Source organism: Martes martes, assembly GCF_963455335.1.
Source record: "Martes martes genome assembly, chromosome: 5".
Classification (NCBI taxonomy): Eukaryota; Metazoa; Chordata; class Mammalia; order Carnivora; family Mustelidae; genus Martes; species Martes martes.
The window spans coordinates 63,205,069-63,218,859 of record NC_137892.1 but is presented as its reverse complement, the minus strand read 5'-3'; the positions used below and the strand labels follow the sequence as shown (position 1 = coordinate 63,218,859).

Genomic DNA, 13,791 nt, shown 5'->3' with positions numbered 1-13,791 from the left:
AACATAAAAATGACAGTGCTAAGTACTAAGAATAGCACACATCCGGAAACAAGCTCAAGCTTCCTCTCCTCATGTTACATAATAAAATTCAGTTAACAGCACAAACAAGGAACTCTTAACTGGGTTGGAATACCAGTTCTATCACTTACTAACTAGCTTACTAACTAACTTGCCCAAAGAGCTTGGGCAACTTAAGTTCTCTGAACCCTGTTGCCTCATCTGTAAAATGGGAATAAAATAACCATCATTTACAATTACTATGAGGTTCAAACAAGATAATGTATGTAAAACATTATCAAAGTACACTACGACCAGGGGTTGCTAAATGGAGGCAATAAGAGTTATTATCGTTCCTGGCCATGCTTCAAAGCCAGGATAAATTTGAATAGTTAAGAGAAACACATTTCTCAAAGGACCAAATTACATGGCTGGGCCCATTATAGAAACTCTTCTATTTTAAGTAATAAAGATTTCCTTCCATTTTATACAGAAAATTTAATAGGCAAGGAGGTTAACTGACTTTCCCAGAGGAATTAGTGGCAAAGAACTCTGGTTATCTGAATCCTGGTTCAGTACATCTTTTATATTAGAAAAGCACCCAAAATGTAATACATAATTGTTCTTTTTTTAATTAATTCTACTTTTAAAAGTTTTGGATATATTCACATAGTCAATTGCGAAAGACAATAAAAAGACCCTTCCCTTTACTTATCTTGTTCATAGAAGAGAGAAAAATATCAGAAAATAACATTAATTCTTTTATTTTGGTAGCCAGCAATTTTTTTCTAAAGATCAAGGAAAAAGTGTATTTATTTAGAGAGTTTTTTTTTTAAATGTGAAAGCAACATATTATTCATTTTAGCTATGACCTTGTCTAAGGACATTTTTCGTACACAATGCAACCATTTATGTTTAGACTTCACTTAAAATATGTTCATCAGAAAATTCAGAAGAACACTTTGTATGGTTTTTCTGGAAAAGAACACCAAAAATCATTTAGAAAAATATTGACAGGAAGCTTACGAATCTCTAAACAAACTAGAAAAAGCACAATCCAATGACACTAAATACCTTAGAAATTGAACCTACACAGCTAAAAACGCAATACCAAAAATGTGGGTGGCACTGATGAGGAGAATTCGATTCTCTACTTCCTCGAAGAAAAGGAACAGTACATGTACAATGACACAGGAATACTACAATATTCAGTTCTCATAACAGCAAGATATATCTAACACATTACATTTAGAAATACCAGAACAATTTTCAATTTTAACCCCCCAAAAAAGCCTTTATATAAAACAATAGTTATTCTAGAATCTCCTACTGCTTGACAAAATTAATTTCAGAAAGGTCAACTTACCAACTCTATTACTTCTACGTTTCGAACTGATGGGTCCGGCGCCACCTCTGGCCAATTAGATAATTCCAGGTACCCGTTAGCTTTAGTGTTGAGAGTATGAGATAAAGTGCCTAGCTGGAAATGATCCCTATCTATTAAAATAGAGGAAAATATAAAATAAACAATATGAGCTATATCTAACAGAGAACAATCCTAATCAGAGCTCAAGGTAATTGGCATATTACCTCAAATGTCAAGGAATAAATATAAACTAGGAAGCTCTTCATAGGTCAAAATACTGATTTCAGTCCATAGATTACAATAATCTCTCCCATAATGGTCAATAAAAAAGCTAATCAGTCAGTGTGTTTAGAGGTGTTGCTCTGAAATGTAGCTTCTCTAAAAATTACTTTACTGTGAATATTAAGAATGACAGCACAGTTAAACAATCCATATACATGTCTTAGCACAAACACATCCAGAATTTTAATAGTTTTTCTACAAAACTGAACTGCTTTTTATCACCAGCAATTAAATAAGAAACAATATGAAAACCAGGGTATATAATTGTTTGATTCTAATTTTAATGGCTACTTGTTAAACTGATAAAATAATTACTCTTTCTAAAAAGCTGGGAAAAATAAGTCAACTTCCATCTTTGAAAAACAAATTTATGTATAAAGGGATATTTTTATGAAATAATCCTTCCTAGAAAAGTTTTGTTAGTATACACAGAATATTTAATTAGTAACAACTCACCATTAAGGTAAAAATTAGATTCCTTATTAAATAAAGCTATTTAAAATAGAAATGAAGTCAATGTCTAGTAGAACAACACGGCTTTAATCTATTATTCAGCTAAACTGTTTAGTAAGAATAAAATCAAAAGAATGAAATTATTTAGGTAAATAAAGCATGTAAAGATATAAACCTTAATATAAAGGTTGCTCTAGAGAACACATTGAGTAGAAAGCATACTGTTTTTATACATTTATATAGGTTAATCACTTAAATTTTTAACAGATAAATTTTAAATGTATTAGAAATGGGACATATTGTCATAATTTTTTACGTAATATATTTTGCAGTTATATTCTGATAATACCTTTAAAAGGAGATTCAAGCAGTGGTGCAGGTTTTTGTGCTAGGAATATTTTTTTGGCGTATTTACTTAAAGCTCCACTCTTCTCATTCGGAACAATAAGCTGCCTAATAAATCTTGTACGGTCTCTGATGTCGTAGTTTTGATCATACTTGCCGAGATTTAATATGTACTGGGTAAGCAATTTTGTCTGTTGGAAAAAAACAGAACAAGATGAGAATACAGTTATTTATGATTATTGATAACTCTGGATAAACATATTTAAAGAGGTAATAAAAATGAATGGTTATGTCAAACAAATGTTGTTCCGTAGGGAATATGCATTTCTAACGCTGCAAATGGAATTTTGAAGCCAAAGCACATGTCCTCTTCAGTATTGGGGAGGTGAATGCTGAGTACTGAGAAGCAGCCATGTGCTAGATTATTAAACTGCTGAAGTGGAAAGAAAGGCATCATTAAAAAAATAATCATATATGGCAAACCCACTGAAGGGTCTACGTGAGAATAATGAATGTGGAAATACAACTAAAAACATGGCACTCAAAACTTAATCGGAAAAATATGCAGGACATCAAAACATCAGAGAGTATTAGGGGGCTGGCAAACTGCTTCTCCTGAGGTGTGTTTTATGAAGAGATACTGTCCCTGGCATAAGCAGTGTCTGCACTCTGACTGCACTCAGTTACTTTACCCTGAATTATGACCCATTAAAGCAGACACATGAATCACTGAACTGGATTACTGCAAATTATTTGCAGTGCATTTAGCTGTTACTTTTTCATAAAAGCAAGCTGCTGATGCCCTCTAAAAACTAGGATAAAAGACTCCTTCCATTTTTTTCCCATGCTGCTTATAGCCTCTAGTAATATTGGTCATTTATTTATTTATGTAAGGCAGCAACTTATTATAGTAGCTTTTACACTGTAATAAGATTTCCAAAGTCAATTTCTGAATGTACTACATTAACATACATTGAGATAATTTTAATAGTAATTAAACCAAAATCGAAATGTTATCAAAATAGGTTTGTATTTTAAACTCCAGTTATTTTATTGAAAAAGCATAGTTTTAATTTTAGTTTTAATTTAGATTACATAAATACAATTGTAGCTATAAATTAAATAGGATTCATAATACATGGAAGAAAGAAACATCTACATTAGAACATTTTGTAGATGTTAGAAATGCACACAAAACAAATCAATCAAGTCAGGCAGAGCTAAAGACAATTCTAGAACAATAAGTCAAAGTACACAAATGGTGTGGTAAACTTTAACAGTTATAATTGGTGAAGATAATTGATTTGGATAAAAAGCAACCTTCTTGCAGTAACAATGTTTTTAAAAAGCATTAACCTAGTTCCAATAAAGCAGAACTATAAAAAATAAAAGGGAAAAATGTTAATAGAGCTATTCTGAATTTGGTTACCAATAATTGCTATTCGCTAATTACTAGACCACGTTGGTTCAACTATAGATAAGAAAAATTCTATGATTCATTTTTTAAAACAATTGCCAAAATATTCACCAAATGAGGAATGCAGCTCAAAACAAAGTGACGTGTCTTGGACTAGGTTATTAGCTTTCTGAGAAAGGCTAGGAAATATACTAACCATTAGTTTTCTCAAATGCACAGTGAGAATTTACAACCAGGGTAACTCTGAAGTCCATCTGAGTGTGGCGATTTAGAAGATGCAATTAAAATAAATCAGAGAAATAAAATAAGTCTGTTCATTACAATTATTTCCTAAAAATTTTAATTCCAATATAGTTAACATACAGTGTTATTTAGTTTCAGGTGTACGATACAGTGACTGAATGATTTTTTTCCTTTTTGAGCCAGTGGAGTGATGTATTTTGCTTCTATGTCTGGTCCCCAAAATTAATTTTTAGGAAATTAAACTATTTCAATATATTAACAGACACTATCAAGAGTTAGGGGATTTTCAGGATTAAAGTTTTATAATTTTTAAAGTATGCCTTTATTGACAGTAAAACTTGTTTGATTATATTGGTGGGCTTATAAAAACAGTTCTATTAAAGAATTTTCAAAATGAAAATTCTTTCTAAAAGATAAAAACCTATCTATGTATAATGATGCATTAAAAACATAAGTGAATAATTATTCACCATATATTCATATACTTCAATCAGTTTCTTTGGAGTACCTAATACTAATTACTAATGACTAATACTAAGTCATTGATACTTCTCTTAAGAACATATTTCTACATGGTCTTGAACTATTTTTAAAAAATAAGACTGCCCACAATCCTTCTGAATTTTATGATCAACAATTATGAAATTGTTGACATCTTCAACTTACTCTTTTCTATAGACCATAATATTTTTAATGAAGAAAACACCCTCTTTACAGTATTAAACAATCTGGTAAGCAAAAAGAAAACTCTGTAGATAGAAGCATATTCTCATCATGCTTTCTTTCATGCTGTCATCTGTAAAAATATCAAGCCCATATACTTAACTTTAACCCCTCCAATTTTTTTTATAATTATTTCTATAAGACAAAACTTTTAAGTCATTCTCTATTTACACTTTTTAAAATATTTCACCAAATTAAGAAAATGCAAAAATTACCTTCTCAATATCATTTCACTCTAATACAAAGTAAAAGCTCCATCAAAAAAAGTCTTTATATTAGTTGAGATACTGCAAATGACAGAATGTCTAAAATAAATCTTGAGGTCTTAACATTTAACTTGAAGGGATAAATTTCAAAAACTCCCTGCTTGAAAGATTTGTTTTCAAGAATTGCCATTTGCTAAAATTTTCAGAAGTTGAAGGTTTCTGGCATTCAGTTGGTAAATGCTTTAAAGATTTCCAATTGATTCTGAATCAAAACCTGACAAATAGATGTTTTGCTTACTCCCATCCCCTCCCCTGGTTTTAAAAAAGAAAGCCAACATAGGATGGTTAGGTTAATTTACAAAGCAGTTTTTCACAAATCATGTTTTTAGGATCCATTTGGTAACATGCAGCAAAAAAACTGTGTACAATAGTGCATACTGTTATACGTAAGTATGTGTTTTCAGTGTTAGCTTCATGACAAGAATTCTATAGTCCAATTAAACTATATATATCAAATATCAGTATATTTGAACATTATAATTTTATTTCAGTAGACAGAACAAACAGAGATGGTTTATGTGCACCACAACCAATTCTCAAAATGCTTCTCTTCCATAGTTTTCTTAATTTATTAAGAAATTGATTTTACCATGACAACATTTTTAGCAAAACCAAGTAATTTTATCTTCCATGTTGACCTCTTAAATTTACAAGAGCATTTACAACACTTTTGACAGAATAAACTTCTAAAAGCTTTCCTTTGATTCCATTTATAGCACTGACAGAGCAAACATACAAAAGCTTTGAGTGAAAAAAGTCAACCTATTATTGGAATTAATTGATTCTCTATTTTAAAACTAGCATTGTTTAGGTCCTTTTTCTGCTAATGGAGCCAATACAGAAACAGTTACTGCTTCATTTTTCATATGTGCAAAAGAAAACTTGGAATATAATATGAAGAAAATAAACTTTTAAAAAGTTACTTAAATGAGATCCTGTATCACAGAGAGATATGTAAACATCTTCTGTGCCTGTAAATATTTGTGATATTGCCACACAACCTTCTTAAAATAACTCTTAGGCTTTTTAAAATAGATGCTGATGCTTTTTTAAGCAGATACATTTTATCTTTTGGTGGTTGTGTGGTCAGTGATACCACTGCAACTGTCAGAGTGGATGGTAAATACTGATAAACATTTTGTGCATATTAAATACCAAGAAAGAAATTCAGTACTTAGTTAAGTATACACTTCCATTTTTAAGAACTGATTACTGCTGGATTTATAACAAAATAAAGGAAGAACTACCAAATAATAATATAAATAGGCTTTAGATTTACACTGCATGATAAATGACAAAAGAACTAAAGTGAGTGTTCTGACCACTCACCAATGATCTACGGCAGGACTGTCTCCTGCACATATTTCATCTACAACCAGCCCCAACCTTCCCACGTCTTCCTTTGACTCCATCCACTGACAACTTGGGAGTTTCAAGCTTTGCACAGACCACAGCATAACCTGCTGGTACAAGTTGCCAGCAGATGAAACACTTCAACACTTATCTCACCACCACTGAAAAAAGGAAGGATTTAGCTTTTTCCTATTTGCCCTGTTAGGGCACAATCAGCACACATTCTGCATGCTGCTCTAAAAGAAAAATTACTTATGTTATATCCCAAAAAGGTTGGAAAAAGAAAGTCTTTCTGATTTAAATGTCTTACATATTAAAATGAAATCTCTTGTTTGTTACACCTGTGTTTCCATGTCATTAGACAAAACCACAGCAGAGGTTAAAAGTACAATACAGAAGTCTACAAACTTTCTCTGTCCTATTTTAACACAACTATTAATAACAAAAACGAAGAATTTGGAGCAAATCCTAAACTGGATAGGACACACAGATAACAAACCTATATTAAGTCTGTCCTGGATAACAGTGGCAAAAAAGGAAACAATGGTTAAATAAATAATCATGAGCATTTTAAGATAACCAAAAACTGAATCCAAAACCAGATGGGACATTAAATTGTTCTTTTAAATAGGTTTTACTCACAAAATTATGAAACAAAGAGAATATTACAATGTACCTCAATAACAGAAACATTAATAACTTATTTGTTAAATTTTGATTACACATTATTTTTTTCTCCTTAGATTTAAGGGATTGTGACTGGTATCAACTAACAGCTAATGCTACCCAGACACTATACCAATCACATTCCTTTCAGACTGTCTCTAAGTCAGTGGGACAAAGGAAAATGACTTTTGGGGAATGCTACATAAAATTTTTAAAAATCATTACTTGAAAAAACTTTTTAAAATATGAGCATAGTATTTTTAACTAAACACTCTAGCAAGTAATAAACTGATAAATATTTGCTAAAATAGCTTTCTTCAAATGTTTATTAAGTCAGCACAAAATAATAAAAAAGGTATCTCAAAATATAGTCCTAAAATCAGCTGAGATAGACTCTTTAAGGAAAATAAAAAAGTACACAGAATTTAGCGTTTAGCAGAGCGAAGACTAATATTAGTTCCATACAGCTGTTAATTTGAAAAAGAAAGATATTGGCAAATGGTTTGGTAAATGAAAGAAAGCTACATGAATTCTTAACCTATACCAGAGGGAAATCTAAGCAGTACCAGTGTTCCACGTAATCAATTTCATCATTTCACGACCAACCAGGGTGAAATTTCCTGAACTTAACAGTATCCATATTTTTGTCAACTTGAAAAGTTTTCTGTAAGTTCTTTCCTTATATGTTATATTTGCTTGAGTTTTTTAATGCCAAGAAAATATATCCAAAAAGGGTAGTGATGTTACTACACAGAGCTTAAGCCCCTTTTGCTATCATGTTAAGTCATGCTGGGGGCAGAGACCAATTTCTCCAAAGACTTGAATCACAGGTCAAGAGATAATTTGTGTCATTATTTTTTTTTAAGACTTTATTTATTTAATTTATTTATTTAGAATGCAAACTGCGGGGAGAGGTAGATGGAGAGGGGGAAAGTATCTCAAGCAGATTTCAAGCTGAGCACAGAGCCCACAGTGGGGTTCAATTCCAGGACCCTGAGATCATGACCTGAGCCAAAACCAAGAGACGGGTGCTCAACTGAATGAGGCACTCAGACACCCCAAGAGGGAATTTGTTTATAACTTCAGGAAGGATCCCCCAAATATAACTACGATTTATGAAATTTCTTACTAAGAATCTTACTAAAGAGTCCAAAAAGCAATATAAAGAAACTACAAGTATTAAAGATACTCAATGACTCACTCTCTTTTCTAATGGCAGAAAAGCAGAAACCTGTCTCACAGAAAATGAGGCAGTTACTTAAATGAATTATATTATACATGTCAGTATTTTAAAAACATGGTACTACGTGAAAAAAAGTAAGTTACAAGAGTATGCAAGCAAAATTTCAAAACCCACAAACCAGTAACATAGTACACAGATATATACTTGTGTAATAAACATGTAAAACAAAACAAGACCGAAGCGCACCACCAATGACAGCAGCTACCAATGGGGAGGAAAATACAGTATGAACAGGAACCTGAGGATTTAATTTTACTTATTATACTCCCTTAAAAAAACAACAATTACGGTGAAAACACCGACTTAATCTTAGTGGTAGATACATATGTATTCATACCATTTTGCACTTTTCTATAGGTTTGCATTATTTTATAATGAAAAAGAAAAATATGAGTCAAGCAGAACAGTTATATTACTTATCACTACATTTAAAAGATTACAGGAAGTTTAAAAAAATGTACCCATTATTCACTAATTTTTAACCGCTATTAACCAGTTTAATCAACTCCTAGTTTTCTCTCTCAGACCTCAGTAGACTATTTCAAGGAAGTTATGTTCAACCTTTACACTATGTCTTAAGAGCTGTAGAGCTTCAGCAACTTCAGCTGATTTCAAAGTCCTTCAGGTTCTCCACCTGTATAACAGTGAAATTACTCTCCTTGTATGAGTATTCTAATAGCATTTTCTACTCTTGATAATCATATCTAACAATTTTTTCTTCATAATAAGAGAGATTTTCACCACCCTTTTCTCAGTGGGGTAAACCCAAATGGAGTGTTTTTACTCATGAGAATAGATACTCCAGTAAAGGGATTAATTCCCTTACTATAAACAATAATATTCTCTAAGAATAATCCAGCAGCTGGTTAGTAGTATAAACTAGGAATACAAAAAAAAGTGTAATAACTAACATGGACTAAGCACTAATATGATCCAGGAAATCCTAACGCTTTACCTGGACTGTCTCCTTTAATCTTTTTAATAAATTTGTGAGGTAGAGACAGTAGTGGTGCTCTTAATTATTTTGAAAATGTACATTTGTTCCAATTCAGTTGTATAACGTCAATTTTGTGTTTGCCTGTGCATGATTTTATCTGCAAGAAAAGGTGAAGGTAGAGAATGGCTACCAGCTGAACTGGGCTTTGTAGAAATGACAAAACATGCTAACCTCAAACATCTACCTCACAGAAGAAGAGAATTAGTGATATAGAAGACCAATGATGAAAAATAAAGAAGCTGAGAAAAAGAGAGATAAACAACTACTGGATCATGAGGGGAGAATTCGAGAGAGAAGTGATACCGTAAGATGAAACAATATTAGAATAATTGGGATCCCAGAAGAAGAAAGAGAGAGTGGGGGAAGAAGGTATACTGGACTAAGTTATAGAGTAGAACTTCCCTAATTTGGGGAAGGAAACAGGCATCAAAATCCAGGAGGCACAGAGAACCCCCCTCAAAATCAATAAAAATAGGTCCACACCCTGTCATCTAATATTAAAACTTACTAGTCTTAGTGACAAAGAGAAAATCCTGAAAGTAGCTCAGGACAAGAAGTCTGTAACATACAATGGTAGAAATATTAGATTGGCAGCAGACTTATCCATAGAGACCTGGCAGGCCAGAAAGGACTGGCAATGATATATTCAGAGCACTAAACGAGAAAAATACAGAGCCAAGAATATTATATCCAGCTAGGCTGACACTGAAAACAGAAGGAGAGATAAAAAAAACTTCCAGGACAAACAGCAACTAAAAGAATTTACAAACACCAAACCAGCCCTACAGGAAATATTGAAAGGGGTCTTCTCAGCAAAGAGAGAGCCCAGGAGTAACATAGACCAGAAAGGAACAGAGATAATATACAGTTATAGTCACCTTACAAGCAATACAATAGCACTAAATTCATATTCTTCAATAGTTACCCTGAATGTAAATGGGCTAAATGCCCCAATCAAAAGATACAGGATATCAGACTGGATAAAAAAACAAGACCCATCAAAATGCTATCTGCAAGAGACTCATTTTAGACCCAAAGACACCTCCAGTTTAAAGTGAGCGGTGGAAAAACATTTACCATGCTAATGGACATCAAAAGAAAGCTAGGATGGAATTCCTTATATCAGAAAAACTAGATTTTCAACCAAAGACTTGTGTTTCAATCAAAGAAACACAACAATAATACAATAATACTAGGAGACTTTAACACCCCCATCACAAAATGGATAGATCAACTAAGCAAAAGATCAACAAGGGAATGAAGGCATTAAATGACACACTGGATGACAAGGATGTCACTGATATATTCAAAACACTCCATCCCAAAGCAACAGAATACACATTCTTCTCTAGTGTACATGGAACATTGTCCAGAATAGATCACATCCTGGGTCACAAATTAGGTCTCAACGGGTACCAAAAGACTAGGATCATTCCCTGCATATTTTCAGAACACAATGCTTTGAAACTAGAACTCAATCACAAGAAGAAAGTTGGAAAGAACTGAAATACATGAAGGTTAAAGAGCATCCTGGGTCAACCAAGAAATTAAAGAATTAAAATATCCATGGAAAAAAATGAAATGAAAACACAAGTTCAAAATCTTTGTGATACAACCTAAACCTAAAGGAGCTGGACAAAGAACAGCAAATAAAGCCTAAACCCAGCAAGAGAAGAGAATAAAGACTAGAGCCAAAAACAATGAAATAGAAACCAAAAAGCAGTAGAACAGATCAACAAAACTAGGAGCTGGTTCTTTCAAAGAATTAATAAGACTGATAACCCCCTGGACAGATTTATCCAAAAGAAAAGAGAAAGGACCCAAATAAATAAAATCACAGAGGAAAGAGGAGAGATCACAACCAACACCAAAGAAATGCAAACAATTACAAGAACATATTATGAGCAACTATAGGCCAACAAATTAGGCAATCTGGAAGAAATGGATGCATGCTTAGAGATGTATACACTACCACAACTGAACTAGGAAGAAACAGAACACCTGAACAGACCCATAACCAGTAAGGAAATTGAAGCAGACATCAAAAACCTCCCAACAAACAAGAGCCCAGGACCAGATGGCTTCCCAGGGAAATTCTACCAAACATCTTAAAAAGAATTAATACCTATTCTCCTGAAACTGTTTCAAAAAATGGAAATGGAAGGAAAACTTCCAAACTTATTTTATGAGGCCAGCATGACTTTGATCCCAAAACCAGACAAAGACCCTCATCAAAAAGGAGAATGACAGACCAATATCCCTGCTGAATATGGATGCCAAAATTCTCAAGTGTCAGGATATAAAATAAATGCACAGAAATCAGTTGCATTTCTACACACCAACAAAAAGACAAAAGGAGAAATTAAGGGGTCGATCCCATTTACAACTGCACCCCAAAACATAAGATACCCAGGAGTAAATCTAACCAAAGAGGCAAAGAATCTGGACTCAGAAAACTCTTGAATACCCACGAAAGAAATTGAAGAAGACACAACGAAATGGAAAAAGACTCCATGCTCATGGATTAGAAGAACAAATATTGTGAAAATGTCTATGCTACCTAGAACAACCTATGCATTTAATGCAATTTCTATCAAAAAACAACAACTTTTTTCACAGAGCTGGAACAAATAATACCAAAATTTGTGTGGAACCAGAAAAGACCCTGAATAACCAGAGGAGTGTTGAAAAAGAAGAGCAAAGGTTGCAGCATCAAAATTCCAGACTTCAAGCTCTATTACAAAGCTGTAATCATCAAGACAGTATGGTACTGGCACAAGAACAGACAGATAGATATTGGAACAGAATAGAGAAGCCAGAAACAGACCCTCATCTCTATGGTCAACTAATCTTCGACAAAGCAGGAAAGAATGTCTAACAGAAAAAAGACAGTCTCTTCAACAAATGATGTTGGGAAAATTGGACAGCCACATGCAGAAGAATGAAACTGGACTATTTTCCTTACACCACACACAAAAATAGACTAAAAATGGATGAAAGACTCAATATGAGATAGGAATCCATCAAAATCCTTGAGGAGAACACAGGCAGCAACCTCTTTGACTTCAGCTGCAGCAACTTCTTCCTAGAAACATCACCAAAGGCAAGGGAAGCAAGGGCACGAATAACCTATTGGGACTTCATCAAGACCAAAAGCTTTTGCACAGCAAACAGCTGACAAAACCAAAAGACAACCAACAGAATGAGAGAAGATGGTTGCAAATGACATATCAGATAAAGGGCTAGTATCCAAAATCTATAAAGAACTTATCACTTTAAGAATTCAACACTTAAAGAACACATAATCCAATAAAGAAATGGACAGAAGAACAGACATTTCTGCAGAGACATCCAAATAGCCAACAGACACATGAAAAAGTACTCAACATCACTCAGCATCAGGAAAATACAAAGCAAAACCATAATCAGATACCACCTCACACAAGTCAGAATGGCTAAAATTAATAGGTCAGGAAATGACAGATGTTGGCAAGGATGTGGAGAAAGGGGAACCCTCCTACACCATTGGTGGGAATACAAGCTGGTGCAGCCACACTGGAAAACAGTATGGAGGTTCCTCTAAAAGTTGAAAATAGAGCTACCCTATGACCCAGCAATCGCACTACTGGATATTTACCCCAAAGAAACAAATGTGATCCAAAAGAGCATGTGCACCCGATGTTTATAGCAGCAATGTCCACAGCAGCCAAACTATGGACAGCCAAACTATAGCTAAACTATAGCTGTTCATCAGCAGATGAATGGATAAAGAAGATGTTGTATATATACATAATGGAATATTATGCAGCCATCAAAAAATGAAATCTTGGGGTGCCTGGGTGGCTCAGTTGTTAAGCAGCTGCCCTTGGCTCAGGTTATGACCCCGGAGTCCTGGGATTCGAGCCCCACGTCAGGCTCCCTGCTTGGCGGAAAGCCTGCTTCTCCCTCTGCCACTCCCCCTGCTTGTGTGCTCTGTCTCTCTCTCACTGTCTCTCTCTTTGTCAAATAAATAAATAAGATCTTAAACAAAACAAAAAAAGAAATCTGGTCATTTGCAATGACATGGATGGAACTAGAGGGTAGAATGCTAAGCAGAGTAAGTCAATCAGAGAAAGACAATTATCATATGATCTCACTGATATGAGGAATTTGAGAAACAAGACAGGATCATAGGGGAAGGGAGGGAAAAATGAAACAAGACAAAACCAGAGAGGGAGATAAACCATAAGAGACTGTTAATCTCAGGAAACAAACTGAGGGTTGCTGGAGGGGAGAGGGGTGGGAGGGATGGGGTGGCTGGCTGATGGACACTGGGAGGGTATGTGCTCAGGTGAGGGCTGTGAATCGTGTAAAACTGATGAATCACAGACCTGTACCCCTGAAACAAATAATACATTACATGTTAATTTAAAAAAAACAAGATAAGAAATAAAAAAAACA

General features: G+C 33.8%; 1 protein-coding gene and 1 pseudogene across 2 annotated transcripts in view; one reads left to right on the top strand and one right to left on the bottom strand.

Moving 5' to 3' along the window:
* Positions 1–13,791, top strand: part of LOC308342884 (large ribosomal subunit protein uL23-like) — a 1,151,147-nt pseudogene that overhangs the window by 329,990 nt on the left and 807,366 nt on the right. The gene's annotated exons all lie outside the window — the stretch shown is intronic.
* The window catches only part of AP3B1 (adaptor related protein complex 3 subunit beta 1), a 282,043-nt gene that overhangs the window by 104,994 nt on the left and 163,258 nt on the right, over positions 1–13,791 (bottom strand). The window contains exons 16-17 of the mRNA XM_080804718.1: positions 2,448–2,634; positions 1,364–1,494 (exon numbers count right to left, since the gene is read on the bottom strand). Of these exons, the coding sequence (XP_080660844.1) occupies positions 1,364–1,494; positions 2,448–2,634 (318 nt within the window). The remainder of the gene's footprint in view (positions 1–1,363; positions 1,495–2,447; positions 2,635–13,791) is intronic.